We start from the raw sequence: 26,326 nt of genomic DNA on the forward strand, positions 1-26,326 counted from the left end.
GTTCATTTTTCATCGACACCAAAGGTTTTGAAATCTCTCTCTTCCTCCTCTTTTGAGTTGCTAAAATATAAATCCAACTCTATTTATTTTAATTTAATATTTTAGTACCATCTCCTCTAAACATCAAAAATTTTATCTCAATGTTTGCCTTAATTTCCTTTTCCTTTCTTTAATCCACTTCATTTTTCCCCTTCCTATATCTCTCCTTCCTATTTTTCCCTTTTCTTACTGGTAAACACTATTTTCTCTCTTCTCTCCTCCTTCTCTTATGTTCTCTTTTTTCATTCCAGCCTTGTACTCATAGGAATGGAACTCACTAACTGCAAATGCTTGTAATCTATGAGAGATGGTTTGTTTTTTAATCCAAAAATTGGGATTTTTTTTTTATCAGAGAAAACTAGGGTCCTTGCTTATTGCACATTTTTTGTGGAATAACTTTGCAGCTTATTGCTTGTTTTATTGTGCCATTAATGAGTTGATCATGTTGCTGGGTCACAACTTAAGGCATGATTACCTGGTTAATCATGTCTTAATTGTAACACGTATAGGGGCCTAAGTTGCAAAGCAACCTCCACGATTCCCAGAAGCCCATTCAGGATGTGTTCCCAGTGTTCAGCAATATGCAGTACAGGTGGTCAAGCACAGTAGGACTACACAGAAGCTGCCCATTTAGGACTGTCTTGTTCAGACTCTACCCTCAGCTCCCAAATGCTTCAGTTACTCAGACTGGAGTAATGGCTGAGTGCAGCAATGGCTAAAATACTTAAAATCTGTCAAATGTCTGCATGCCTAGAGTTTCAAAGAAACCACAGGGAAAGAAGATGTGTTTGGGTCAATTGGAAGTCTGATTAAGGATTTGACTGCATTCTTCCTGCTATTTCTTCTGTTAAGATTGTGTACTATCTGCTCATTGCTGGTAGACAGAGAGTAGGTTTCCTACTTTAGAAATAAGCCAGTAATAAAACGTTCTGGAGAGATTCTATGTATAACACACATTCATGCAGGCACCTGCACACACTCATACAACACACGCACTCAATTTTTATTCATATAAAAAATAACAAAGCTGTTCATCTTTTTTGGGACTGGTCTTAAACTAACGTTAGTTGTATCATCTAGTATGTATTCATTTTTAGGAAAGCAGTATGTGTTAATCTTTAAATAAATAACAAATGGTACTTTTTTAACTTTGCTTTTTATTTTCCCACTCAGATATATAGATACACTCCAAGTCTATGCTATCATTAAATTATAATACATCAGAATTGATAAAGGAACAAAACCCTTCAGTGCAATACAATAAGCAACCTAAGGCAGGAAGAAACATGCCCACAAAAAGTTAAAGGTATAATAGCTTAAACGCCTTAAATCAACTGGTAACCACCCCAAAGAAAGAGCTTAGCAGGAGAAAATTCATCCCTTGATGTGATCTCTAGTGTTTGTCTCTAGTGAGGTATCACATCCTGATGAACAATCCTTTTTCTTATAGGAGGTGGAAGAGCATACAGTGAGAGATGGCTTGTTTCTGTGTTGCAAAGCAACCTCCTAGGTCCCCAAAAGCCCATTCAAGATGTGTTCCCAAGGTTCAGTGCAAGCCAGTGTAGATGGTAAAGCACAGTAGAACGACATGATTCTAAATATATTGGGTGAGAAGTTTAAGGAACAAAGACATTTATTTAGGTTGGGATTTCTAAACAGGTTAAGTGACTTAGTAATATGAATCTGCATTTCTGTTTTATTTCAGCACCTTCAAAAATCCCACTCTGGGAAACTGAAGTCAGTATTACAAGCTAAAAGGAGTTGAGCAGGATTTCTCGTATAAATGTGTTCGCTTCAGTTTGTGAGATGTAGGTACAAGATGTGTGGGTTTTACTATTAAGTATCTCTGTTCAAAACTATATCCTGAAGTAACTAACATTTTGAATCATTGTAAATAAAGTAAACTGTCTACCTATTTTTCTCCTCCAAGAGGCATTAGCTTGTTTCTTGAGTTAATTTCTATCTGCACAAAAATCATGACTATATTGTTACATTAAAAAAGATCATCTAGATTACCCTACAAAAATAGCCCACTACCTCAAGCACTTAAGTGATTAACGTAGAAGTAATTGTATAGTTGTATAATCCCCCATATCTGATTATCTGATGAATAAGAAAGCAGAAACTATATAATTAGAACACTTAAAAAGAAATTAGTCAACATCTGTACAATTATTATTGTAAGCAGATATTGTATTTAGATAGATGTTTGCTTTGTTTCTTCTTTTGTTTTGTGAAGAAATCAGGGGCTAATCAATAATATAAGTCATAATCTCAATTATTAAATTTACAAACATCAGGCCAGATTGTCTGCTGTATAAATAAATGCAACTCCACCAAAGCGTCCCTGTTTACTTTAGTTAAGGATCTGGGCTTATTTTCTGTATGCATTTTAATGTCAATAAAGGGATGCAAAAGCATTGATAATAATTTGTAGAATTCAGGTTTTTTACATTACAAAGTGCATTAAAGACATTTTCTAACTCACTGACCATAAGCATGAAAACAGTGGTTTTCTAATTATCTAATTCTAATGTTTTTGACTGGGGTTTTCAAAGCAACCTAATGGAATTATGTGATCAAATCGCCTTAGATTCAATGGGATTTAGATTTTTAATTCCTTAGGTTCCTTTGAAAATCCTCTAACTTTGTGGAGGCAAAATTCAGGAGATAGGAAAAAGGGACAAGGATTAGAATGAACAACCATAGTAAAGAAAGCCACATGGTAAGTTCATCTGGTGTGAGTCAGCAGAGCCCAAGCATTTTAGCTCATCCCTTGTCGATGCGTCCATCCAGCTGATTGCTTCTCATGTCCTTCATCTTGGCCTTGTGCTTCCAAGCACTTACTCCTACGGATTACACAAGTGCACGTACCAAATGGAGCCTCCACTGGAGTCAGAACCTGAACATAAGGTGACATAGAGATGAATAACGCTTTCCAGCTGGCATACCCAATTCCAGCTGAGATTTCATAGCACTGAAATAAATATGAAACTCAAAACATCATGATCAAAGGAAACATTCCTGCCCTATTTGAAGTCACTAGATTTTGCTATTGACCTATAATGCCTGTTCTGAAGGGTGCAATAGTAAGAGTAGTGAAGGAAGAGACTCTAATCCAGTTATCTGTGAAAAAGGGCGACCATAAAAATCAAATAGCCTATTTTTTCTTGCAGTTATGTCAGTGTTACTTTGGGGTAACTTGACTTTTATGTTGGGGTAACTTGATTTTCAGCTGGCCTGGGGAAGCACTCTAAGAGGTCATGGGAGTGAGAAAGCAGTTGCTGTAGTGAAATAGCGAATCAACCTTCAGAGCTTTATATTTGAGTTACCAAACATTTTATGCCAGTTCAAAACTATTCAGATTAACCTATTCACTAAACATCAAACTCTGTAGAAAAAAATAATAGTTCTCTTTCAGTAGTGCTTTCCATAATGTAATAAATACAATGTCCTTTGGTCTAAAATGGATTCAACCCTATATGAGCTCTTAGCAGCAACATGTGAGAAAAATTGGTAAGACTGTGCAAGATTAATCCCCTTTAAATGCAAGATCAAAATGAGTTTTAACTCTTGTTTTACATAAGATTACAATCAGATGTAATGGGTTAGGCTTTTCATATTTACTTACTTCTTTATTGTTGGGCAATCCCAGCTTCTTCATGTCTACTATGTCATAAAAAATGTTGTTCAAAGTAGTTTCAACTATGTCTACCTGAAACCAAAGAGTAAATGTCACAGTTTATGACAGTACTGTCCCACATAGCAACTGGATAAAGTATCCACTGGTTGTAATGATAAACAGTGGAAAAATGCCACATGGAAAATGAGTGCAGATGATAAAGTGGATCCATTTTAGAAATATGTGAGCATTTGTCCTATACCTGTGGTCCCCAACCTGTAGCTCACTGGCAGCATACTGTCTGATTCTCTGGCATTGTTCTCAGCAACAGGAAATTAAGAAGTTAAAACTGAGATCCACAGGGAAAGCAAAGTATAGTGTTTCTTACAGCATGCTATTGTTCAATGTAAAGTTGGGGCCATGGTTCCCTCTTTCCTTTTATTTTTCAGTCTTATCCTGTGAAATGCTAAGTGGTCTTCTCTCCTGTTACCTTTATAGGAAGTATCACTACCTCACACAATGGAGGATTTGGGCAGATTCATATTTTCCCAAAATACCTAACTAGCTTCAGACAGTTTAGGTTTTTTGCTGAGATTATTTAAACAAATTAGAGCATAGATTGTGTTAGCTCAGCCCTTTCAGTGGACCTACACCTGTATTTGTTGTTTAAGGAACATGTTAACCAGAGAAAGAAAGACCTGTGGAACTTTTTCCAGGATGAGCATCTGAATATCATTGACAGTCTTCTGGTAAGACGGTGAGTACGCTCCACAGTCAGGTGGCCCAGAAAATGCCTCAAGGACACACTCTCGAACAGTGTTCCTAAAAATAATTGAAAAAAGTACAGATCCAAAGTTACTGACCATAGATCTTACTTATTACTTGTACGTTTTAATTAAGCCCCTTCTTCTGCCAACCTGAACCTCCTTTCACACAACCCTATAATAAAGAAAGCATTTGCTTTACTATGAGGTATTTAGCAAACTTGATGAGACTTCATATTTTAAGTGTTCTGTATCCAAAAGCAAACTATCCAGTTCAAAACAGAGCTGCCAGATCACTAGTGGGTTTCCATCTGCATAGCTCCATGGATCTATATCAGTTTGCATTACTGAAGTACTGAATACTCGCACTTTATTTGGGTGAGAGCTGTGGGTGGTCAGTCAGTGAAAATCAGCACCAAAAAATCTAAACAAGGCAGATTTAATTGTAACAAAATGTGGGCTTACTTTGAAGGCACAGTCTTTTAGCAGTACCTGCTACACATGGAAGATTTGCACTTTTGTAGAGGAAGTCAAGGTTAAGCCATCAGATATCGCTCAATTTGGTACATACCAGATGCAGTCAAAGTCAACATTTGTGCATTCCACATAGGCCCACTTTACGAATAGTTCTGCACACAACACCCTGTCCTTTCTTTCAGGAAGCGTGGTGTATTTGTCCCTGTGGAAGTCTTCAAATCCAGACTGTGTTGTCTTCATAAGTTTCAGGTCTTTAATTCCAGAATAAATAACTGGGGGACCTATAACCAAAAAGTACCAGAGGGAAAAGATGAGTTGCAAGGTGTGCAGTGTCGGCTCCAGAGCCAGCATTCGTTCTATTCCCATGTGAGTTGTGCATCTCCTAAACCTAAAGGACAAGCAGCTGAGGTGCACACTTGGGGCACATCCAGACAAGCAAGCATGTGCATTTCCCCAGGGTCAAATAGTAGCAGCCCATAGTTGTGCCACTGCTACTTGTCTCCAGGCAATACCCATGCATGTGTGTTCTGGTGTGCAGCAAGTTGCCCTGGGTGGGGTAGTGGAGGATGGGGTGAGCACCTGGGCTGGCCCCAGAAGCCTTACATGGGGGCCTCCTGGGGCTCCAGCAGCAGCTGGAGTGGGAGTCCCACAGCTGTGGGAGTCCCACAGCTGAAGGAACTCACAGCTATGGCATCCTGCCCTGGGCTAATGCGGCTGGGAGTCCCATCACCTGATGAGTCTTCCATTTGCAGGGCAGGAGCTGGTGCAGTGTGGAACCCAGGATCATGATAAGATAATGTAGTAAGGCATGAGCGGATCTGATGCTGGATCCCACAATCATGCTTCCTGCCATTCATATGTGGCATGGTAGGAGATGCAATTGTGTAGATTGTATATTAGGTCCTATCACACCTTTACCTGAATGTCTAGATGGACCCCGAGAGAGACATTTCTATGGCTGGTGTGTAGAAAGAACATTCAAGAGCTAGAGAATTATCTTTCAAGAAAAAAAAGAAAGCGTTTAAAACTCTTTCCTAGCATGACTGCCAATTTGTGCAAGAAAAACAAGAAAGAAGCAGAGAGACATAGAATCAATGGCAAGTCATTATACTGAGTTCTGGTAAATGGTTTTTGCTTGTAAACATTTGCAGCTTGTGTACATGCAGTGTCTAAAGCTTTGGTGGTGAGTTTTTACATGCTGGAGAATTTAGATCCTACCAGGGTATTAAAAGCAGGAGATTTTCCAAAAAACAATGTAAACATGTTAATTTCATGCAGATTTCTTTCTTAATGCTGGCCAGACAATTAAGAAAGGAATTCTTGTAGAAGGATGAGGAAACCCAAGTCTGTGCTGCTCATGCTGCCAAAAATGTAGTAACTGTTAATGTCTCCAGAAACATAAATAACTGAAGCCAATATACCCGGGACATTTGTACTGGACTCTGCCTTTTCTACCAATAGACATACCAAATAAAGTAAGCCTGTCAGAAATGTTTGCTGTCCAAAAATGGCACTGACCCTACCATGATACAAATGGACATGTTAGATAACTGAATAGGGGTCTTTTCCAGTACTACCAGAACCATGAAATAGGGAAGGACTGGGTGAAGTATAGGATTGGTAAAACTGCAGAGTCTCCAAGGTCACCCCCAAGGTACCAGTCTGAATCCAGCCAAGGTCAGTAGCAATTAAAGGTTGTTCCTGTCTGACGGCTGTTTCGTAGGTGTTGAGTGTATTGCAGTAGTGCCTAGCAGCTTGATTCTAGAACCACTGTGCTAGGCACCTGCAGTGATCCCAGTCCAGTTCTCAGTAATCTGATATTACACAACACACAAATCATCACCGCATCTACATTTTTCAATCACTTGAGAGCAGTCACAATTGGATGGAACTGCCACATTCAGATTGATACAAGTAGACATGTAATACATGGACATTTAACTTTCATAAATTTCATAGACATTAGGGGCTGGAAGGGACCTTGTGAGATCATCAAGTCCAGCCCCCCTGCCAGAAGTAGGAATTCTGCAGGGATCAAATGATCCCAGCAAGATAAACATCCAAATGCCTTTTGAATGAGTCCAGAGTAGGTGTTTGCACCACTTCTGGGGGGTTCCAGACCTTGAACTCTCGGACTATTAAGAAGTTTTCCCATATGTTGAGTCTGAATTGGCCTTCTAGAAGTTTGTGGCTGTTAGACCTAGTTATCCCTTGGGGGAGCCCTGGTGAACAACTGTTCTCCCAGATCCTGATGCCCCCCTCCTCCCCCCATACTTAGAGGCTGCCACCAAGTCCCTCCACTGAGCCTTCTCTTCGCCAGGCTGAAGAGTCCTATGTCCCTCAGCTTCTCCTCATAAAGCTTACTCTCTTGGCCTTTGATCATGTGGGTGGCTCTCCTCTGGACTCTCTCAAGATTATCCACATCCCTCCTGAAGTGGGGGGCCCAAGACTGGATGCAGTATTCCAGCTGCGGTCTCACTAAGGCCAAGTAAAGCGAGAGGATGAGGTCCCTGGTTTTGCTTGAGATGCATCAGTGGAGGCATGCCAGAGTTGGGTTTGCTTTGCCAGCCACGGCATTGCATTGGTGGCTCATGTTCATTGTGGTCAATCAAGATCCCCAAGTCTCTTTCAGACACAGTGCTAGTGAGCGTAGCACCGCTGAGCCTATAAGTATGATGCTGTTTTTTTCTCCCAAGGCAGAGTACCCTGCATTTCTCTACATTGAATGCCATCAGGTTTTGATCCACCCACTTTGCAAGCATGTCCAGGTCAGCCTGTATCCCCAGCCTGTCCTCCAGCGTGACCACCTCCCCCCACAGTTTAGTGTCATCTGCGAACTTTGCCAGTCTGCATCTGATGCCCAAATCTAGTTCATTAATGAAGATATTGAAGAGTACCAGCCTGAGCACTGAGCCCTGGGGGAGTCCACTGGTAAACTTGCACCATGTTGATTTGTTCCTATCAACTAGTACCCTTTGGAGCCACTTTCCCAGCCATTGGACCATGAGATGGTTGAGGCCACAGTTCCCCAGCTTGGTCATGAGTACATCATGGGAGACCAAATCAAAGGCCTTCTTGAAATCCAGATAAATGATATCAGCCTCATCTCCCTTGCCCAGGCAATGCATCACCTGGTCATAGAAGGAGATGAGGTTGGTCAGGCAAAACCTTCCAATAATAAAACCATGTTGGCTGGCATTCAGTAGGTTGCTTTCCATTAGTCTGTTGCAGATGGATTCCTTGATAATTTTCTTCAAGATCTTTCCAGGGATGGATGTCAGACTGATAGGTCTGTAATTCCCTGGATCTTCTTTTCTCACTTTCTTGAAGATTGGGACCACGTTGGCTCTTTTCCAGTCTTCTGGTACATCACCCAAGCGCTGTGAGCTTTCAAATATCTTGGCCATGCTATGATATCCGCCAGCTCTTTTAAGACTCTCGGGTGCTATCTGTCTGGGTCAACAGACTTATGGATGTCAAGCCTCTCAAGGTGTTCTCTTACTTGATCTACATCAATTGTGGGCCCATCTCCCTTAAAGTCTTCATCCCACAAACACACCAAAGCATGCAGCGAAGTCAAATGGGGTTTTGATTTTGCAAAGAATGGCAGACTTCACAGAACATTTAAACATTCTCATACAAAATGTTGCTTGCACAAAGATATAACCACTGTTATAGAGACCAGGCTGAGACTCCTTTGAGAATCTGGCCTGATACTACTGAAACTACATCTTTTCAGACACGAAACTAAGTCATATCCATGACTTAGTGCAAACTTGGCAGTTGGACTTAAATACTATGTATTTTGGAATGTACCACTTGTTAGAGAAATGCAAATGGACAAATTGTAGGCAATAATTGCATAAATTTAAGCAGGTCATTTTCTTAACTCCTGTGAGGATTTGTAGTAGCTGTGCCTTGTACTTAGAATATAGTCCATAATAGTTGTAATTACTACTATCCTACCTGTTGGGCATCTAAGTGGATGCAAGTACCTAAGTGTGATTTTATTCTACCCCATTCACTGCATCTATTTTTGTAACACACTGGTTATGTCTACACATGTGCTTTAATGCGCATTAGCCTATTTTAATGTGCATTAAAGCATCACTAAAAAAAGTGTTATTTAGCTAATGTGCATTAAAATGGGCTAATGCAAAATAAGTGTCACTTAAAAACCATGGGCATTTGTACAGACATGTGCGCCGCAGTGCCAGGCACTTCTGAAAACACCTGGTGCTGTGGTGCATGCATTTGTATAAATGGCACAAGAATATCAGCACTGAAAAAATGATGGCAGCCCACTTTTGAATTAAAACGCATCAAAGGTGTTTTAGTTAAAAAGCATTTCGCTGACATTTTCTACACACCAATGTGCATTTCGCTGTTGATACAAATGCATGTGATGCAGCTCCAGGCACATCACGTTGCGTGCTCGATTAATCGAGTCTGCTCTGATTCACTGGATTTCCGGCACGTTGGAGCAGACAAAGGTATATATATAAATGCCCCATGATCTTTAGTTAATGTGCATTAAGAAAGGCTAATGCACACTTTCCTAGTACCTCACAAGCTCGTCAAACAAGCTTTAGTTAAAGTGCCCCCACTGCCATGTTGAAACACAGGGACGCTGATACATGAGACATGGAGGCTGGCTGGAGCGCAGTAATTATCACACTCCAGCAGACTCAATTAATTGAGTCTGCTCTGACACACTGTAATTATAGTGCTTTGGAGCAGCCTCCCAGCTCATGTATAGGCACCCGGAGGTAGTAGATTTAATGTGCATTAACAAAAGCACACTAATGCATGTGTAGATACACCATTGTCCCCTTATCCTTAAGTCTGAGTCACAAAATAGCATTGAGGAGAAGGAGGATGACCCACCCAGCTTTTGCAATAACTGTTTTTTATAGGGACACAAGCAGAATGGACCAGAACCATTATGTTCCATACTGCATATACCCGCCTTGCCTAATAGGTAGAATAGAGTCTGTGCATTTAGTAAAATAATAATAATCTAAAGCTGGATCCTGCATTACTTGAGAGTAATCTTGTGACTCACAGGAACAAGGCCTGCAGCAGTGGACATATATTAAGAAGTTTTGAGTGTGTTCCTGTCTTTGTTTTAAAGCTCTGGGGACCTTTTGATCACTGCAATCATCTTTAAATCTGTCTCCATTCTTAGTCAAGAAAGACATTAACAAAGAAGGAATATATTTGTAGGAAAATTAAAAATGTTTTTCTCACCATTCCGGCACAGTTCAACTTCACAAAAACGAATTCCTTCAGGTGCCAAGATAAATGAATGGGCATGGGGAACACAGTTCTACAAATTTAGAGCAGAGTTGTAAGCAAAATCATCATGAATATTTGTGGTTTAACTTAAAAAGCGATCTAAATAAGAACATCCAGAATAAATAAAATTATTGTGCTGGCATTTTTTTTATACCTGGTGTAGACGGTGCCATGGTGACTCTTGAATAAAGACTTTGGCATACAGCACATGGCAAAGTGAGGAGATGAAGTGATTACAGATATCCAGGGCAAACTCTTCTATGACTTGGACCTAAGAAGACAAATCAGATATTAGAGAGAACCAATTACCAATGTATGGTAACAGGCACAGTTTGTCCTGTTTAATACTTAATTATACAATTGTTAATTAAACAATTGTAAAAAACATTTGTAGACAATAGGGTTTTTATTTAATTCAGGATGTACACAGCCTAAAACATTTAAATCTCTTGGTTATCAGCAGGGATCCTGGTTTTCTCTGTTTAAAAATCACAAATTCTCTGATTTTTAAAAAGGAGAAAACACTGCAAATTTTCTGATTAATAAAACCCTAAAATCCATGTTTTTCCACAATTAAAATGAAATGCCACTATATATATATATATATATGTATGTATGTATCTGTTAAACACAATGTTTTATTGATATATTTATCATTTTAAAGCCGTCGGACACGTCTACACATTGCCCTACACATGATCGCCAGGAACATCACCATAGCGGCATGCACCCTGGGTATATTATGCCATCACAGCGACGTAGCAGTGAAATCTAACCGTGGGCCGCGCGCATGGTGCAGTAACTACTGTACTGTACTGTGTTTTAGTACTTCCAAAAGGACATACTAAAGTATGGTGTCATAGCAATGTCACCGTATAGTGATGTGTAGACGCACCCATTGTAAATATACCATAGAATATATGTACAACATACAACTGGAAGCCTACCAGTGCCTCAATCATTAAAATAAAATAAATTCTAAATACCTATATATTTTGGCATTTGATTTTGGTTTTTTTATCATGTAAAATCAAACCTTCCCCTGCCACCTCCACTCACCAGGATGCATGTCCAGCTGCAGCTGGCCCTCTTCCCAACCCCTACCCCTTGCTGCTTTGTGGTGCTGAGCAACCCTGATATGCCTGTGCCCTTCTCCTGCTCCTGCCTGTGCCATTACCCCTCACTCCCAAGCCACAGCCCCCCATCCTCACCAGTACCCTTCACTCCTGACCCACAGCCCCCAACCTGCTGGTGCCCCTCATTCCCAACCCACAGCCCCCTGGCCTTTCTGGTGCCCCTCACTCCCAACCCACAGCCCACCACCCCCAGCCCTGCTGGTGCCCCTCACACTTGACCTGCAGCCCCCTACCCTCCCAGCCCTGCTGAAGGGGGGCCCCAGCTGCCAGGGCTATGAGACCAGAGACCAGGACCCACAGCCGCCTGCCCCACCCCCAGCAGTGTGCAAACCCTGGCTGCCACCCATGGGAGGCAGCAGCTGCTTTGGCCAGAGTGAAGAATGAAGCGTGGATCCCCTCCCCCATGAGTGACATGGCTGGAGCGAAGCCCATGGAGGAGGAAGATGCGGGATGCCCATTGCAGGCTCAGAGCTCCCTGCCCTGCTCCCCCTGGGGGCCTCTGCGGCCCAGCAGGTGGAACCCAGCATGGCAGGCAGAGCAGGGCAGGGAAGATCGGCACTGTCTCCAGGAGCCCCACACCACCATGGTGAGGTGCCACCTGCCCTCCTAGTGTGCCCTCCCAGTGTTGTCATGTCAGCACAGGGCTCCCAGTGACAGCACTGAGCTTCCCTGCCCCGCTCTGCCCTGTTATGCTGGGTCTCGCTCGCTGGGCTGCAGAGGCCCCAGAAGGAAGGCAGCAGGGCGGGGAGCACCAAGACTGCAATGGGCAGCCCGCATCCTGCCCTCCCCATTGGAACTCTGACAGCCTGCAAGGGGAACCTGCCGTTTCCTGCATTTTTCTCCTTTAAAAGGAGAAAATCTGCATTTTTCTGTGGTGAATGGAAAACTCAGATCCTTTGTTATCACACACTGTACACTGTGAAGGTAGGTACTGAGTCACATTTAACAAAGATTCCTTTTCCTTTAGATCCAGTAGCACCTACTCCATGAAAATAATAGGGCAAGCTGGGGTCATTGGGCTGAAAAGCCACTACTGAAGCTTGACTCTTAGAAGCTATCATGGCAAAAATCTCCTGGTGAATGGCATGATTTAATCGAAGAACAGAGAAGGCAAAAGACTGGGTTTCATTAATGGGACTACAGTGGGCATGTCTTCATGCAGCATTTACTGCGGAGCTGATTAATTAGCTCTGCAGTAAAATGTCACTGTCTACATGTGCAACCCTATTAGGTCACAGTAGACTAATACATGCTGCCACAGGGTAGTCCAGCTATGCACAAGTACTACCTTGTAGTGGTGTTGTTTCTTGAACTGCAGTGCATGTGTAGACAGTGATGCGGCTGGCTGGGGAACAAGGGTGCTTCAGCACGGGGCTAGCCAGCATGTAGCCCCCACGATGAAGCACCCTTATGGCCCAGCCAGGCCCTCCATAGCACATGAAACCCAGTCGGAGCAGCTCAGGCTGGCAGGCGTCCTACGAATCAGCCTGCCAGCCTAAGACTGCTCCAACTGGGCTCCACGTGCTGTGGACTGAGGCATGAGCAGCCCCTGTGTTGAGGCACACTTGTGCCTCAACCAGCCCCCTTCTGCCAACCTCAGCTAATGGAGCCTGGTCAGAGCAGCTCTCGGTTGGTAGGCTGAGCCCCTGAGTCCCCTGCCAGCCCAGGCCTGTTCTGACTGGGCTACATGTGCTGCACATGAATTGTTGTTTTCTCCCAGGCGCAAATGGGAGTTGTTTGCTCCCAGGCGCAAATTCAAACAGTGTTCTCAGGAGCAACACGCTCTGAAATTTATTCATGCACATTAATTGCACATGTAGATGCAGCCACTGTGGTATTCTTAAACTAGTCAGAATTAAGAGATTAAAAGAATCATTGATGAAACTAGAGGGAGATAATACCACTTATCACCACAGAGCATTTTGAAATCTGTGGATGAAAAGCAATATATAGGAGGTAGATGTTTTTAATAAAGAATGTACTTCTACTCTACTAAAAGAAAGCTGAAGACAGATATGAAAGCAGATCCTGGGTAGAGGGCCATACACCCTGCTACAGAAGAAGGCAAAAATGCCCACAGTCCATGCCAATCTGACCATGGGTAAAATTCCTTCCTGACCCCAAGTATGGTGATAATTCTGACCCTGAGCAAGGGGCAAGACCCTCTAGGCAGGAACCTTTGGCTTTGCTCCTAGCAAGTGAATTGGCACACCCCAGTTGAAGTCCCCAACCATAGCCGTAGCCATTACCCAATGTCTCTAGGGAGTCTTAAAAACACCCTGACACATATAGCAGGAAAAAAGGGGCTGGGGAGAGCAACCAGTAAAGCCAAGAAGCATGGAAAATAAAAATAGGCCTAGATCATCCCTGACCATTGGCTGTCCACCCTGTTCTTGAACACCTCCAGTGATGGAGAGTTCACAACTTCCCTAAGCAGTCTATTCCACTGCCTCATTATTCTCACAGTGAAAACGTTTTTTTCAGATATCCAATCTAAATTTACTTTTCTGCAACTTCAAGCCATTGGTCTCTGCAGCAAGGGACAAAAAGTGTTTTCCTTCTTTTTTGTGGCAGCCCTTCAAGTATTTATAGACAGTTATCATTTCCCCTCTTAAGTGTCTTTTGTGCAAGCTGAACATGCCTAGCTCCTCTCCTTATATGACTTACCTTCCAAGCCTTTGATCATCTTTGTCACCCACCTCTGGACCCTCTCTAGCTTCTCCACATCCGTTTTAACATGTGGAGCCCAGAACTGCACACAGTAATCCAGATGAGGCCTAACCAGTGTGAGAAGAGAGGCACGATCACCTCCCATGTCTTGCACCTGAGGCTTCTATTGATGCAGACCAAAACTGCATTCATCTTTTGTATACCTGCATCATACTACCAACTCATATTGAGTCTGTGGTCTACTAAGACTCCCAAGTCCTTTTCCACAGAGTTTGCATCCAGCCATATGTCTCCCATTTTGTATTTGTGTTTTTGATTATTCCTCCCAGGGTATAGCACCTTGCATTTGTCCGCACTGAACTTCATTCTGTTAGCTCTAGCCCAAGCTTCATAGCCCAATGTCACCCAAGCTTCATAGCCATAGAGAAGAGCTGGGATTACCACAGCCTTATATAGTAGGAGCTCTGTTCAAGTCCTGATGTCATGTTCATTGAACACATGATATACAGTCTTCTGAAGGGCGAGTTGGCACATTGGATCCTATACTGGATCTCCTCATCAATGTTAGCCTTCTTTAAGAGATGGCTGCCAAGGTATGCAAAGTGTTCAACATTCTCCAGCTCCTGTCCATCAATGAGGATCTTTGCCTCATTGATGGATAGGGAGAGTTGATTGGCCCAAAGCAGGCTGGCAAAGCACCTTTGTTTTTCTGATGTTAAGGGTAAATCCCTTAACCGGTATGCTTGAAAGAAGCAGTTGAGGGTTGTTTGTAGGTCCTCCTCCAGATGTGCAATGACAGCACAGTCTCAGCATACTGAAGTTCCACTGTCAAAGCCAGAGTAACTTTGGTTTTAGAATAGAAGCGGGAGAGATTGAACAGGTTTCCATCCATCCTGTACTCAATGCCAATGCCCTGTGGCAGACAGTCACAGATGAGTATCTTGATGACCGCAAGAAAGATGGAAAACAGAATTCATGTAATAAGGCAGTTGAAGTGAAGTGAAGGGGCGCCAATAGGCACTGCCAAGCCAGGGCAGGGCGTGCAATGGAGCCATGTGAACAGTTGACCCCAGTTCAAATGGCAAAGAGCTACATATGCTCCAGTAACTTCCCAAGTATTAAAGTGAGGCTAAGCAACCTGTAGTTCCCCAGGTCCTCCTCCTTGCCTTCTTTAAAAAGGGGCACTACATTGGCCCTTTTCCAATCCTCTGGTACCTGGCCAGTTTCCCATGATTTCATGACAACCGGTGTCAAGGGCGTAGAGATTTCCTCTGACAGTTGCTTCAGGACCCTGGGATGAAGCTCATCTAGCCCTGCTGACCTGAATTCATTCAGACCCAACAAAAGCTATCTTACTGTATCTTTTGTTATCTTCTCCCTCAGCTTGCCCCCTTCCCCTATTAAGTGGCTGGCAGCTTAATTTTTTTGTTAAGACTGAGGCAAAGTAGCTGTTGAGTAGCTCTGCGTTCTTTGTATCTTCAGTTTCCCCCGGCTTGTTAACAAAGGACCTAGAGCATCTCTGGTCCTTTTTTTCTGGACAACGTACTTATAGAACCTCTTCTTGTTGTCCTTCACCTCCTTTGCCAGGTGCAACTCAATCTTTACCTTTACCTTCCTGATTTTGTCTCTGCAGGTTTTTGATATTTCCTGGTATGGGTTCTCAGTGACTTACCCGTTCTTCCATTGCCTGCATGCTTTCCTTTTGCATTTGAGACATTTTAGAAGCCCCTTATGCAGCCATGTTGGTCTCTTGCCATTCTTCTTATGCTCCCATCATGTTGGGACCATTTCTTGCTGGGCTTCCAATATTGTGCCCCTTAGAAGCTCTCAGCCCTCCTGGGTGCCTTTATCCCTCAATCTATCTTCCCATGACACTATGTCTGCTAGATTCTTGAGTCAGATGAAATCTGCCTTTTTGAAAACTAGCATCCTAATTTTTCTGACCTCATGCTTTCCATGTCTCAGGATCTGGAATTCTCTCATACTGTGATCCCTCCCTCCCAAGTTATCCACATCTTCACATCCTCTACCAGTTCTTCCCTGTTGGTCAGGACAAGACCAAAGATAGATGATCCCCTAGTTGCATCCTCCACTTTCTGGAAGAGAAAGTTGCCCTCCACACAAGTTAGGAACCAGCTTGACATTTTATCTTTGGCTACCTTGTTCTTCCAGCAGATGTCTGAAAAATTAAATGTCCCATCAGTACCATCCCATAGCTTTTGGACTGATTTTTCACCTGCTTAAAGGGTGCTTCATACTTCCTGAGTAGGTGGCCTATAATAATTCCCCACCATTATACCAGTGCTGTGTCTTTAAACTTTCATCTTTACTCAAATGCATTCTGCTTTGCCTTCCTCTTCCTCCTGAACCAAGGAACAAGAGTATGTTTTTGACATAAAGGCAATAACACCACCTTTTCTCCCAATCTTGTCCTTCTGAAACAGAGTATAACCCTCAGTGTTCACATTCCAGTCATAAGGGCCGTCTGATCTATCTGTTTGATCTATCTGATCAAATTAAAAAGGTATATAAAATAAAGATTATTTTCACCTATGCACCAAATCAAGCTACCCAAGTGAGGAAAGTCATGAAAGAATAGAATACTCAAGGAAGACGAGATCCCATTCAAAATTTTTAAAGGGATCTGAGTGCCAAATTGGAAAGCCAACAAAGAAGAAGAATGTAGCAGACTACGTTGGGGTTTTGATTGCATCCAAAATCTTTTCACCTTGTGCCTGAAGAAAAGCTTCTGGAACTGTGTGAGCTTTGAAATTGCACAAAACGGAGCAGTAAAAGAAAAGAATCAATCTTTTGCAGGAAGTTAAAAATAAAGGAGGATAGTAAAGCAGATTAGTTAAATATATATTTACCCCTTTTTGTTTTGCGATAGCATGGATGGCATTCTTGATGGTGTCAGTAGGGATAACATCCTTATTGTTAGCATGAAAGTACTCTTTGACGTCATTCAGTCTAATATGGGCACAGACCTCCACTTCTTTAATGGAGTGGTTCTTGCCTTCTCTTCTAATGTAAAGGAATTTAACCAAATTCTTCCCATACTCAGAATTGAGGACTTCCACCTCTATCTGCTGCAATGGAAACACATTTTTATTACTCATTAGATAAAGTATAGGTATAAAGGAAGCCAACAAAAGTCTCAGCCAGGCTCAGATTGGTCAAATATCTGTTTATCATCCTGAGCAAATATTTCGTTTGACAAAAGAGACAAATAATCTGTCAATATGGACAGGAAACCTGAGTCTCCACTACATTACATTTGCTTTGTATGGATGTAATGCCACTGAAATTAGTGGACTCTGCCACACCAGTAGAAATCATTGGCACTACACAGTGGTAGAAATCATTGGCACTATACCAGCATAACACAAGAATTACACACTGCTGAATCAGGCCCCTTATAATGTTTGTTGTTTGTATTGTGGTAATGTCAAAGTACCTCAGCTATATAATAGAAGCATATTGTGCTATGCACTATGCAGACGCAATAAAAAGACCACAAGAACTTACAATCAAAGTATAAGACAAGAAACAACGGGTAGATAGAACACACAAGTGGCAAATGCAGGGAAACAGGCTGGTCATCTGGAATGTAAATCTGTCTGTGTAAATGGTCTTACCCTGCAGTAAATGAAAATGACCTCACAGTAATTTGTTCACGTGCCCATGCCCTGAGTGACTTCATAGAATTGGATGCAGCAGTTCTGAATTTGTACTACTCTAGCTAGGATCAGTCTGTCCACAGTCTTTATGGCAGGCATGCCACATTATGAACTCAGCTCTTCATTAACATTCCCTTTCTTGTCACAGGTTGAATGAACTGGCTTTGCAAAGAGAAGTCAAAATCCACTTAAACCTCCCCAGATTTTTAAGGGAAAAGTAGTAGTCTTGCCTTATTTCAAATCTATTGTTAACTCCCTAGTGCAAGAGAATGGGAGCTGTTTTGTGACAAAGTAATGGAGACTGTAGTTGCTATGTAAGAATTTTTAAATGATTATATATCCTGCAGTTATTACAAGAAACTATAATTTATATTGGGGTATCTGAAGGTTTATTATACATTTGTCATGTCTGAGTTCAGGGGGAACTGTGCAGGGAAGAGACACTAGTTTGGCAGATGAGAGAATCCAAACAACAGTTGGGGTGCAATTGGAGTACCATTGTGCTTCAGGCCAAAGTGACCCAGAGTCTCTTACAATATTCAAAAGAATAGTACAGATTTCTTCTGAGGGGAAGAAGAATGTTTGTTTCTCAACAAATATTCTGCCTGAGAGGACAGATTTCAAAGATAGGTTTCAAGAAGCCTGAAGGGATTGGTCTTTCTCTTTCCTCTGTCTAGGAACAGGTGCACCCTACAGAAGAACTCAAGAGGAACATAGTACATTTTATTGTTTATAAGACAGATTTTCTCCAAATCGTTAATACTTTGAGTATTGAATCAAGAACACTTTGCTTTACAGAAGTTTTGTTTTTTTGTCAGGGATTAGCAGTGACACTGCCTAAATAGAACTGAACTGCAGAACCTGGACTTAAATCTGATTGTGTTTGGTACAGAGTAGACTGCAACCCAGCCCCTGATGGGAGAGAAGGAGTATTATGCAAGTTCACCCGGAGCCAAGTGATAGGGGGTAGCCTGAGACCTGGGAGAGGAGGTGTGAGACAAGACGAGGAGAGGCCAGCAGTGCTGTATATCCAGCATTTGTGCCACCTGGAATGCATTCGTTATCTCTACAAAAGTTCTGGTTCATGCTCATTTAGATCATTTTATCTGGTAGACAGTTTTTCCCATTTACTTTCTAAAGTCATGTTTATGATTTTTAGTAAATACTGTGGCTTGTGTGACAGCTAAAAGATGAACGCATTGTTACTTTGTTAGTACTGTTATTTTAAAGTGTGCACAGTGAGCTGAAGACATTGCAGAGTAGATATGAAGGGCAGGTGCCTAGTCCAATGACTTAATAATGGGAGAGCTTATCTCTGGGGAGAAGACATTGTGCATAAAGCCTGAGCTTAAATTTACAGCGCTGTATAATAGTTCCCTGTATAGATATCCTTAGGGCAGGCCAACACCATTTAGCGCCGTGCCCAGGACAGCCATGCTGAAACGTGCTCTGCCTATTCATTCCTCTTCTGTGCAGGCCAAAATCTGGAAGTGAACCAGGGTAGCCATGCACACAGTGCTGCTCTCAGGCTCTCTGCCATAGGAGTGCATATTGGTGCATTCCCAGGGCACTCAGAAGCAATTACACCTAATTTTCTGTATGTAAAGCCAGGAGTGAATGGGTGGGTCACTCCTGGTTGTGGGTGGCCAGGTCATGGGTCACTCTGAGATCAAGGTGCTGACTGGGGACAGGAAGAGGAAGCAGAATCCAGGGACAAGTCAAGTTCAGGCAAAGAGTGGGGTCAGAGATCAAGCCAGGTTGAGAAGCCAGGATATCAAGTAGAGAGAAGAACAGGAGCACAAGCTGGAAGGAGAGAATAGCAAAGCAGTCTGGGATCAGGTTGAGCCCTGCTGCTCAGACATTTTTGTTCCTGCTCAGGAGCTTATATGGAGGATTAAAGGGTCATCTGTCCCCAACTGGCCACTCTAATGAGGGTTAATTTGCAGCACAGCTGCCACTCCAGGCAAAGGGTTAATATGTGGCACAGCTGCCAAAAAGCTTGGCCCCAACTGGACTAGTCCAAGACACGCAGCGTGCATGAGAAGACCTGATACTTACTGCAGCAGGGAGTCTGCAGGTGCTGCATCACACTTTAAATATACTGTAGGCCTAATCTTTACAGCTGCGTAGTACCCTCCCACCACCACCACCAAGGAGCTCATGAAATTCAGCATCTGGCAGGATCAGACAATTATTTGATATGAAACTAACATTGCCACTTTTCATTCACTCTCCTATAAGGAAGCCATTTCTTCTACTTGGCTAGGAACGGCAACTGCTTGTCATTCAGAGAACCTGGCCAGCCATGGGACACTCCCTCCCCCAGGTCTTGCGTAACCAGAGCCCCGGACAAGGCAGCCTGATGGAGCATGTATCCCCTCGTTCCAGGAATGAGCTCAAGAAACAGAGAGAATCTTTCCATTTTAACTAAAGCTTAAAGAATTTCCATTTTAAAATTGTTGTCTCTTTCCACTCATTCCTTTTCATTATTTCACCTCCTATTTTTTAACCTACTTTCAATATCAAATACATCCTGAAAATACTACTTTGCCTACAAGTGCATAACTACATTGTTCTGAAGCATACCTCACCCACTCGCTCCTGCTCTCTGCACAATAACTCCTGAAAATGAGGCAATGTAAGCAGCTCAGAGACTCCCTGAGGACACACCAAGTGCCATACATGGGCTGGGGCATGCTTACTGGCACACTTTCAACTCTGAACTTCATTTCTATAGTTTGAAGCAAGTGGGCAGGGGAACTTCTCAGCAATGCTCCCAGGAAAGTGGTATGAATGCATTAAGTGCCTTCCTGCAGGTCACTGGGGACCAAGAAGGTTATAGGTTCCTCAAGAGCTGCCCATCTCCCACGGCTATTTACCCCCAGGGGAGAAGAGGTAGTAGTTATGCCACTACCCTCCTCAGTCTCCCTTGCTTACCTTTAGCATTCTTCCATCCATTTTCCTCCCCCTTCCTTCCCTCTCCTCCCTTCTCTACCAATTGGTTTTCTAATTTCCACCTATTTACATTCTCACTGACCTCCTTTTAGCTTCTTTCGCTCCTTGAAAATCTCAGAACAACAGTGGAGTCTCCCTATGCCTGAAGAAGGGCGCTTGTGCCTGAAAGCTTGCAAGGGTATAGATTACAGCCATGTTGTCTAAGGACATAGGCAGACAAGGTTCTTTGGGTAAATCTAATGTATTTTATTGCAAAGAACTTTGTTCCAATTACTCAGTTGGTCTAATAAAAGATATCACATCTACCCAAAGAACCTTGACCACCCTCCTCAGGAATTTTACCAGGATTTGATAGTTTTAAACTGGGGCTGGGCCTTCTCAAGCACAATCCCTCTTTAATTTTTCCTAGAGTTGGAGAAAGAGTTACATTTTCTCCTATTCTGGTACGACCTCGGTGATGCAGCTAAGCCATGAGGCCTCAGGCCTGAAAACTGATGATCATCATCTTCAAGTTCCCACTCACAGACTTATGGGATGAGTTCAGCATCATGCAAGATGGAGTCCCAGGCTAGAAGGCAAAGTTCAAAGAGATGCGGTATATTAGTTGAAGATGCAAAGTTTGGCGCAGTGCTGTACGTGTTCTATGGAGGGCAGGGAGGGAGGAGTTACTACTGAAAGCCTTGATGAAGGACATAGGGCATTTCAGAGAAGGGAGGGAGAGACTGTTTCGAACACAACAAGGAAGCAAGTTCCGAGCATTAAACTGAACAGCTGCAAACATTTAAGGCTTTTCTGCTCTATTATTCCACTGATAGATAGCATACTGCCAAAGAAGGATAAATAGCTCAGAAGCAAAATTTGTCAAAAGTATGCCAACTTTTTTTAACAGAAAATGTCTTAATAAACAAGAGAGAACTGCAAAATGAGAGACAGTTGTCAAAAACACATTGAAATGTCAACAAAACTGAAAAAAACTGTTCATTTTCATCAAAATTTATTTCTTTACAGGAAAAATTTTGCAGGTGTCTCAATAATAAGTTCAGGCCTCCTAGATTATGCTGTTCAGTCACAGGTGTAACCAAGGATGAGTCTGAACAGCAAAATTCAGCTCCTGATCCAAACTTCTCCAGTGTTTGTTATCATGAATTTGGTGATGTAGTGACTAGGCATGATAATACATTCCTTCTTTCATAATGTCCCTTTTCTAATAATATTGTTAGTAAAGAAAGATGAACATGCAGGCTGCAAGGCAATTTTTGTTCTAATAAATCATCCAGGACTCGCTTTAAAAAAAATCTATGGGGGGAAGCAGAACTTTCCCATGTTAGGACTCCACCCAATGGTGATTCTTTGTAAAAAAATGAAGACTTTCTGAAGTGTGCATGGAAGGAAAAGATTCTTTTCCCCCCAGTTTTTAAAAAATGCAGCATTTTTAAGCATAGATAGCTAAAATATATATATAAAAATGTAAAACTTCATCTGTGTCTAATGCTGGATGGGTTTGAAAAAAAAGAAGCTTCTTAAATTAAGTAGCTGTAAATGAATTAAAGCGAAACAGGGAGCCTGAGTGTTTCTTTGATTTGTGTGCAGAGGTCCAATGCACAAACAGTAAGAGAACAGCCTAATTGACTTTGGGAGCTGAGAACAGTGGGCCCATCCCAGGACCCTCTGCATTGTACAGGATTAGGCCCAATGTCTGCTGAAAGTGCTCTGAGCACTGGAAGTGGTGAGGAAATGTTTCATTTTGTTGTGAAAAAAAATGTTTGGTTTTGTTTGGTTTTTCATTAAGCTTTGGTCCCTGGTCCAAAACAAACAAAAAACAATGTGTCAGTACTGGGGGCTTTCATTAGAACCAGAAATTCTTGGTGAAACTTAAATTTTCTCTCAAAAATTCATTTTTTCTTTTTTATATATTTATTTTTGTAAAAACCTAAAAAAATCACTAAAAATGATGGGCAGCTCCACTTAGCACTCCGAACTCCTCTGAGTCATCAGCTGTTTAGGACATTTGGCACCTTATAGATCAGATTTTGATTGTAAGAAGGATACTTCTCACTGCTTTCATTCTTTATATATTTTTTTTCATATTGGGTAGCTTTATTATCATACCAGAACTCTGCCTGCATTGACTTGCTCTTTGTTGGCACAGGTACTATGTGTTATGTTCTTGCGAGAACTGAAAGTTAAGGAAACAAAAGCAAGAGAACTAGAGAACTTCTCCTTTTAGAATCAAGTGTTTGCTTGGTCTGTGCATCTGACAACCTAAAATGTCTGCAGGATATGTATGGGGTTGCTTTGCTTTGTTATTATGTAGTAACGTCAAGTTTCGGTGGGCGGCTGAAATTTCCTGCCGAAGTGAAGAAGGTGAACCAGTTGATTGGTAAGTAACACAAAAACTATATATTGGAAAACTTCTGGATTGTAAAAGTGAAAATGCTTTAAATTATATTGCATTAAAGAGCTAGATCACAGAACCATAATGTGTAATAATCAGCATTTTTAATCTTTTCTGCTTTTGAGGTCGTTTTTAAACCATATGTTTGGAAAGTAAAACATGGGTTTTTGAAATCTGATTTGGTTTCAAGGTAATTAACCATGTTGCTGCATTATGACTAAGTGCAAAATTAGCATGGATTTACAAAGCATTAATTATGATCAAAGTAAGCATGCTATCTGTGTTCTAATGCCAAGCCTCCAGGACATAGGTGAATGTATAGAAATGCTGTCAGCACCCAGGTTATCGGTGAATTGTAGCGGAAGTGGCTTTTTACTTGGATGTGGGCAAAACTGGGAGTTATTGTTACTAGCATGGTCTTAACTCACTTGTCCGCACCAGAATAAAACATGAGTATAAATTGCCTCCTTCTCTAGCAGTCTCTGTAGTCAAGAACTGATTGGATGGATCAGGGGTGGGGCATATTAGCAAGTAATGCAGGGAAGCTCACAGCGTGGGAAAGTGCACTACTTAGTCTGGCACTAAAGAGCCGATGTCATCTACCAGTGCTGCAAGCCAGTTGGAACTGTCAGTCTCCAGACCTGCTGGTCATACCCCTAGCAGCATTTGTGTTTTATAAAGAAGAAATAAGGAGCAGAAGCAAAACTGTTTCATTAAACTTCCTCTTGCACACAATCCATTATTACACAGTGGATCGTAATACATTGGAGTTAAAGTTGCCCTTATAGTCAATCCTTTCCCTTTGCAGTATTTCATGATTGCACATTTTTGGCATTCTGATGCCTTCCTTTGTAGTATTTGATACTTAGAGAGATCACTTGTGCCTGATCTCTGGTGTGACAACGTCTGTGTTCTCAGGACACATATGGAATTGCATGCTATATCAAGGGAGGAAGCTATCAAGGTGTAGTATTTACTTTTATTTAGCTCATCTTGAAGTCTTCACTCTACAATTTATAGTGCACTTACTAAGAGTTTTACCTGCCTAAAGGACTCTAGGTTCAGTCATTCTAATATAATAAAAGCCTTAGTGTGTCTGTCTGTCTGTCCCTAACACTTTATTTGCATTCTGATTGGTTGTCTCAGCAGCCAATCACAATGCTGACTGAAACAACCCATCAAAATGCTCTGCACAGACAGACACACATGGCGGAGCGCCGCCAAGATGGCAAGGACTGAGGGGCCAGAGTGAGCAAGAATATCTCCCCACCCTGCTCCTTGGAGGCAGATGGCAGGGATGGAGCGGGGCAGGGGGAGCAGTGAGGCAAGTGGTGCTGGCCTTGCCTGCCCCCCCCCCACCCCAGCCCTGCTCCTTAGAGGCAGCACAGGGTGCTGGCGGTGCAGCACTGGCTTTGACCCCCCACCCCCAGCTCCTTGGAGGCAGACAGCAGGGATGGAGCGGGGGCAGTGAGGCCAGTGGCGCTGGCCTCACCCCCACCCCCTCAGCCCTGCTCCTTGGAGGCAGTGGCAGCGCAGGGGGCTGGCAGCACGGTGCTGGCCTCACCCCCCACTCCGGCCTCGCCACCACATCCAAGGCAGAGCAGCAGCACCATGAGGCGCTGGGTGGCAGCACCCCCCGCCCCCCCCCATCATCATGATGGGCAATTTGCTAGTCTGTAATAAGGGCAGAGGGCATCTCTTTTAATTCATTTAAAACCTTTGAATAAACAAGACCCAAAACACCAGACTTGCGTGTGAGCTCCTAAGTGATTGCTTCAAGATATTAATGCTCTTAAGTTCTGTTGATGTCAGTGGGACTTGCAGCACCTAGCAAGTCACTTGCCACATAGTAGGACAATGCCAGGGTTAGACAATATCTTGATAACTGCATGCGTAGCTGGTCATTTTAATTCTTCAGCTTGGAGTCATGGTCACTAACCCCACTAATTAAGCAAAGGCATGAAAATTATTAAGCAAAGGCATGAATTCTATTAACTCAACATTTAATCATAGACAATATTTGTGTCTAGACCAGAGTCTAATAAACGGAGTCCTTTCACCTCCTTCTCCTCTGTTTCTCTCCATTACACATAATTGCCAGGTAATAACTGATCCTGCAAACACTGAAGCACTTGAGTATTTTGCCGTAAATAGGCATCTGTGAAGATACTTGCATGACTTACATTCCTCTTGTGCTCAGCTCCTTCCTGGAAGGGCCCTAAACGTGCCACCAGGAAACTGTCAAGTATGGCCAAGCCTTTCAATCACAAAAAGCCATCAGACATGCCTATTGCAAAACTGTTAAGTGCTAGGAGAATTTATGCATTTCTGTACCTTTCACAAGCAGCTTGGAAAGATTTCATGTACTAATTTTTGAGCATGTTATTATTTGTCTTCTTCCCATCCTCAGATCTTGAGATGAAGAGAATAGGATTGTTATGACTCTGAAGAGTGCTCATCAAATTAATCTGTAAAATCTCCTCCTAGTTCTCTTTATAATACTTCAGTAAGAACTACATCCATTGCTAATGCTGATGTAATATCACTAGCAGCTAATGATGAGCTAATTGGTCTGCCAGGACTGCTGAAGTGGTGTATTTCTCTCCTGTGTATATATACATTTTGCTACCTAGACATTGCTCCAAAATATGTTTGTATTGCTTTTTCTGCTTCTCTCTTAAATTTGTCTCTCTCATTGTAAACTAATTGTGGCAAGTGCTTTTTTTTTTCTATGTGCATATATACAGCTGGCACAATTAGGCAAACCCTAGTTGAGCTCACTAGGGTCTCCTTTAATAGAAGTACTAATAATAAATTATTTTACTAGTACACTCAAAGAAAGTAGTCTGGATACCCACATGGACTTCTGCTTTGGAAAACTTGTGTTGATGAAGCCGTTTTGTTCACCAAGAATATCAGTGTGAGCTTGAACCTCTGGTGACTGATGAGCATTCTAAACTTTGAAGATGATTCACGTTTGTGGTTAATATCTGTAAACACTCATTTTAACAAGAGTTCGTCTAAGTGCAAATCTATTTGGAAAAGTAAAGCTCTAACAATGCCAACATGGGGCTCCACATTTATTCTCTTGAGAATTTCATCAAATACACTCAATGTATTGGTTAAAAACATGTTTCCTTACTGCCAAACTTTAAGACAGACTAGAACCTGACACTTCACTGGGTTTCCTCCTTTCTGATGAAGCACCAGGCATAGATTCATAGATGCTAGGGTCAGAAGGGACCTCAATAGATCATCGAGTCTGACCCCCTGCATAGGCAGGAAAGAGT

General features: G+C 42.3%; 2 protein-coding genes across 2 annotated transcripts in view; one reads left to right on the plus strand and one right to left on the minus strand.

Moving 5' to 3' along the window:
* Positions 1-1,178: 1,178 nt before the first annotated feature.
* LOC102373915 (uricase-like) overlaps positions 1,179-26,326 on the minus strand; it is a 45,823-nt gene continuing 20,675 nt past the window's right edge. Inside the window, exons 2-8 of the mRNA XM_006030013.1 lie at positions 16,877-17,095; positions 10,355-10,471; positions 10,153-10,231; positions 4,997-5,183; positions 4,360-4,483; positions 3,671-3,754; positions 1,179-2,941 (exon numbers count right to left, since the gene is read on the minus strand). Of these exons, the coding sequence (XP_006030075.1) occupies positions 2,804-2,941; positions 3,671-3,754; positions 4,360-4,483; positions 4,997-5,183; positions 10,153-10,231; positions 10,355-10,471; positions 16,877-17,095 (948 nt within the window). The 3' untranslated portion in view covers positions 1,179-2,803. The remainder of the gene's footprint in view (positions 2,942-3,670; positions 3,755-4,359; positions 4,484-4,996; positions 5,184-10,152; positions 10,232-10,354; positions 10,472-16,876; positions 17,096-26,326) is intronic.
* Positions 22,857-26,326, plus strand: part of DNASE2B (deoxyribonuclease 2 beta) — a 13,432-nt gene continuing 9,962 nt past the window's right edge. Inside the window, exon 1 of the mRNA XM_006030012.3 lies at positions 22,857-23,021. Within this exon, the coding sequence (XP_006030074.1) occupies positions 22,909-23,021 (113 nt within the window). The 5' untranslated portion in view covers positions 22,857-22,908. The remainder of the gene's footprint in view (positions 23,022-26,326) is intronic.

This window comes from Alligator sinensis, unplaced genomic scaffold (assembly GCF_000455745.1).
Source record: "Alligator sinensis unplaced genomic scaffold, ASM45574v1 scaffold32_1, whole genome shotgun sequence".
Lineage (NCBI taxonomy): Eukaryota > Metazoa > Chordata > Crocodylia > Alligatoridae > Alligator > Alligator sinensis.